Below are 3,059 nucleotides of genomic sequence, written 5' to 3'. Positions count from 1 at the left end.
AGAGAGAGAGAGAGAGAGAGAGAGAGAGAGAGAGAGAGAGAGAGAGAGAGAGAGAGAGAGAGGTGTTTAAAGATAAGAAAGATAAGAATAAATCATTTTTAAAAATTTAGTGAGTTCAGGTATAACAAATTTATTTTCAACTTTTTAAATTTCATTTTGAGATTCGTTTTGTTTTCATTGTTGTTTTGGGTTTGGGTTTTTTGTTTGTTTGTTTCTTTGTTTCTTTGTACATTGGTTTTGTTCCTGTTCTCTTTCTTTCCTTTTCTTTCTTTCTTTTTTCTTTTTTTCTTTTTTCTTTTTTCTTTCTTTCTTTTTTTTTCTTTTTTTTTTTTTGGTATTGGTATTGGTGGTGGTGGTTTGTTTGTTTTTTGTGGTGTTGGGGATTGAACTCTGGACCTTAGCACATGCAAAACAAGTTCCTCTACCCCTGGACTCCACCCCAAGTTTTAGCAAAGATCTCGAACCTTCCCAGGAATAATACCAACCTTGTGCTTTCATCGTGCAAATGATAGAAAATGACATTCTAGTGCCTCTCAAATACCTGTAGCCTTGCTCTGACTTTCGGAAGACTTCCCCTTAGGAGTTAGTCCCTGGGATTTCATTGCTCACTTCACTTAGGTGCTGACAAGACAAATAAGTGGGAAGCAGAGTCCTGTTTTCTCCTCTATCTAGGGATCTGCTGGAACCGTCCCTTCTCAGAGGTCAACCGAAAAAGTGTTAAACCTTCAATTGATCTCCCTGAGTGTCTGCACTTCCAGGAGATCCTGTGACTGGCAGGATGCCATAACTCATCTATTTCCAGCGTTTCTGAGGCTGGGGATAGTTCAGTGAGAAAGAGACTTGTGTAAGCTTGAGAACCTGAATTCAGACCCCTAGCGCCCACGGAAAAAGCTAGGCACTGTGGGAAATGCTGTCAGCTCCTCACTGAGGAGCCAAAACCAAGAGGATCTCTGGGGCTTGCTTGCAAGCCAGGCTAGCCAATCAGTGAGTGAGCTCCAGAGTGAAGGAGCAACAACATCTTAAAGGACAAAATGGGGAGTGGCTGAGAAAGACACCCAGGATCAACCTCTATCAGCAAGAGAAAGATAAAGACAGAGATAGACAGAGACAAACAGAGATAGACAGAGACAGACAGAGACAAACAGAGACAGAGACAGAGACAGAATGTGCTTAATGGATCTGTCTTCTTTCATACAACTGGGAAATACAATAGCTACTCGACTTCACTGTTGGATTTTAAACTCAGAGAAGCTGATGTCCTGCAGTTCCACGCCCCAGCAAGAACCAAACCATGCTCACAGGAAGAATTTTGTTACTGGGTTTAAGGTTAAAAAAAAAAAGAGAGAGAGAGAGAGGAAAAAAAGAAGGAAAGAAAGAAAGAAAGAAAGAAAGAAAGAAAGAAAGAAAGAAAGAAAGAAAAGTTTAGAGTCTGTTTCTCTGTGAATCATCAGCCTATGAGTCTTCTGACCATAGCCAAGGGTCACAGACATAGGTGACCACAGTCAGGGGCCCCAGCCACGGGTGATGACTTCCCCATGCAGGGGTGACACCCTCTTCACAAATTGACTCTGCTGATGGCCTTTCCTCTTCTTTCCAGGCCTTTCTGGGTTAGGATCACTCGGAGGAATTCTAGTTGCAGCTTCACCAAACAAACCCGTTTTACAACTCCAAGGAATCGAATTTGGCCTCACTCTTAACGCAGACTAACGCGCAGAAGAAGTGGGATGCTGGCAGCTCTGCTAATGAGCAGCTAGATCCATGCACGCGCTGCCGATTTGATCTAATTAAGAAGTATTAACACACTAATGACACGTAGAGAAAAAGGTTCAAACAGGACAAGGGGGTGGTTCGTGGTTCGGGATAGCAGCCCGGCAAAGTGTAAAGGCTCCAAGAACAGTGGAGTTCCCTAGACATACAGTCTTGTACCAAAGCTGGCTGGCCATCTTCCTTCCATACATAGCGGGGTGATCAGGCCTAGGACCTAGATAAATAGTCACCTCAGAACAGAATACTGACTAAGCCTGAAGAAGTCTGCCGGGTGCTTTCTGGTACAAGGACACGCATGAAATGACACTATTTTTACTTGTTAATATTTACTTCTAGGAAATGAACACACTCGTTGTATAGATCTGTGACCCTGAGCAATTGTCACATTTCATCTTACCACTGGCTCCTTCCAAAGCTCATCCAAACCAAAGGACACCCAAAAAGACAATGAGAACCACTGGGCCATGCGCTGTCTGTCAGTCACTTTAAGCATTTCACACTCAAGCCAAAACTGACATCGTCCCAAGGAGGCAGAGAGGGTCAGGCCCTTCTCCTCAGGACAATCACAACAATGCTGGCCACTTACCTGTCACCAGTACAGCCTTTTGATCCACAGGTAACAAGTCTTGGTCAGATGAACTCATATACAGGAGGAAGCAGAACACCGATAAGAGGAACAAGCTGCAGAGAAGGGACAGGCTGAGCAGGCAAGCACCTCCCCAGAGGCCAGCGAGACACACCACATGGCTCCGCAGCTGCCCTGGACTCCAGGATTTGCAGAGAAGCATGCCCCCCAGCACTGCAGCGGCAGCCAAGCAGAGCCATGCTGACTCAGAGGAAAACAGGCTCATTCTCCACTGGCCTTCACTTGCTCTGGGCCAGTGAGTAGTGTGAGTGTAAAAGCTGGCTGGAGGCAGCCCAGCTTATATGAAGGGAGAGGCGAGAGGGGAGGGGGGGAACAGCCCCAGCACCCTTTGAACGAGCATGCTAAAGGTAGTGAAAGGGCAAGCTACTCCCAGAAGGTAATTTAAACTTTGCACTGTGATATAAATACCTGCTCATTCCCCTAAGGCACTCAACGCATACACATGAGCTCACACACATACAGACACAAATATTAGACACATACATACAGACATACACATACACACACATGGACACACTCATAAATATACACATACACACATGCACACACACAAATACATACACACACAAATATATACACACACACATACACACATACATATACATACACACATGCTCACACATAGAAATATACACACACATACATA

At 44.5% G+C, this 3,059-nt stretch overlaps 1 protein-coding gene across 1 annotated transcript in view; it reads right to left on the bottom strand.

Annotated features, from left to right (window-relative positions):
* The window catches only part of Hsd17b2 (hydroxysteroid 17-beta dehydrogenase 2), a 65,034-nt gene extending 62,363 nt beyond the window's left edge, over positions 1 to 2,671 (bottom strand). Inside the window, exon 1 of the mRNA XM_028753551.1 lies at positions 2,354 to 2,671. Within this exon, the coding sequence (XP_028609384.1) occupies positions 2,354 to 2,618 (265 nt within the window). The 5' untranslated portion in view covers positions 2,619 to 2,671. The remainder of the gene's footprint in view (positions 1 to 2,353) is intronic.
* Positions 2,672 to 3,059: the final 388 nt, after the last annotated feature.

Source organism: Grammomys surdaster, unplaced genomic scaffold (genome assembly GCF_004785775.1).
Source record: "Grammomys surdaster isolate TR1022 unplaced genomic scaffold, NIH_TR_1.0 128, whole genome shotgun sequence".
Classification (NCBI taxonomy): domain Eukaryota; kingdom Metazoa; phylum Chordata; class Mammalia; order Rodentia; family Muridae; genus Grammomys; species Grammomys surdaster.
This window is presented reverse-complemented; position numbering and strand designations above follow the sequence as displayed.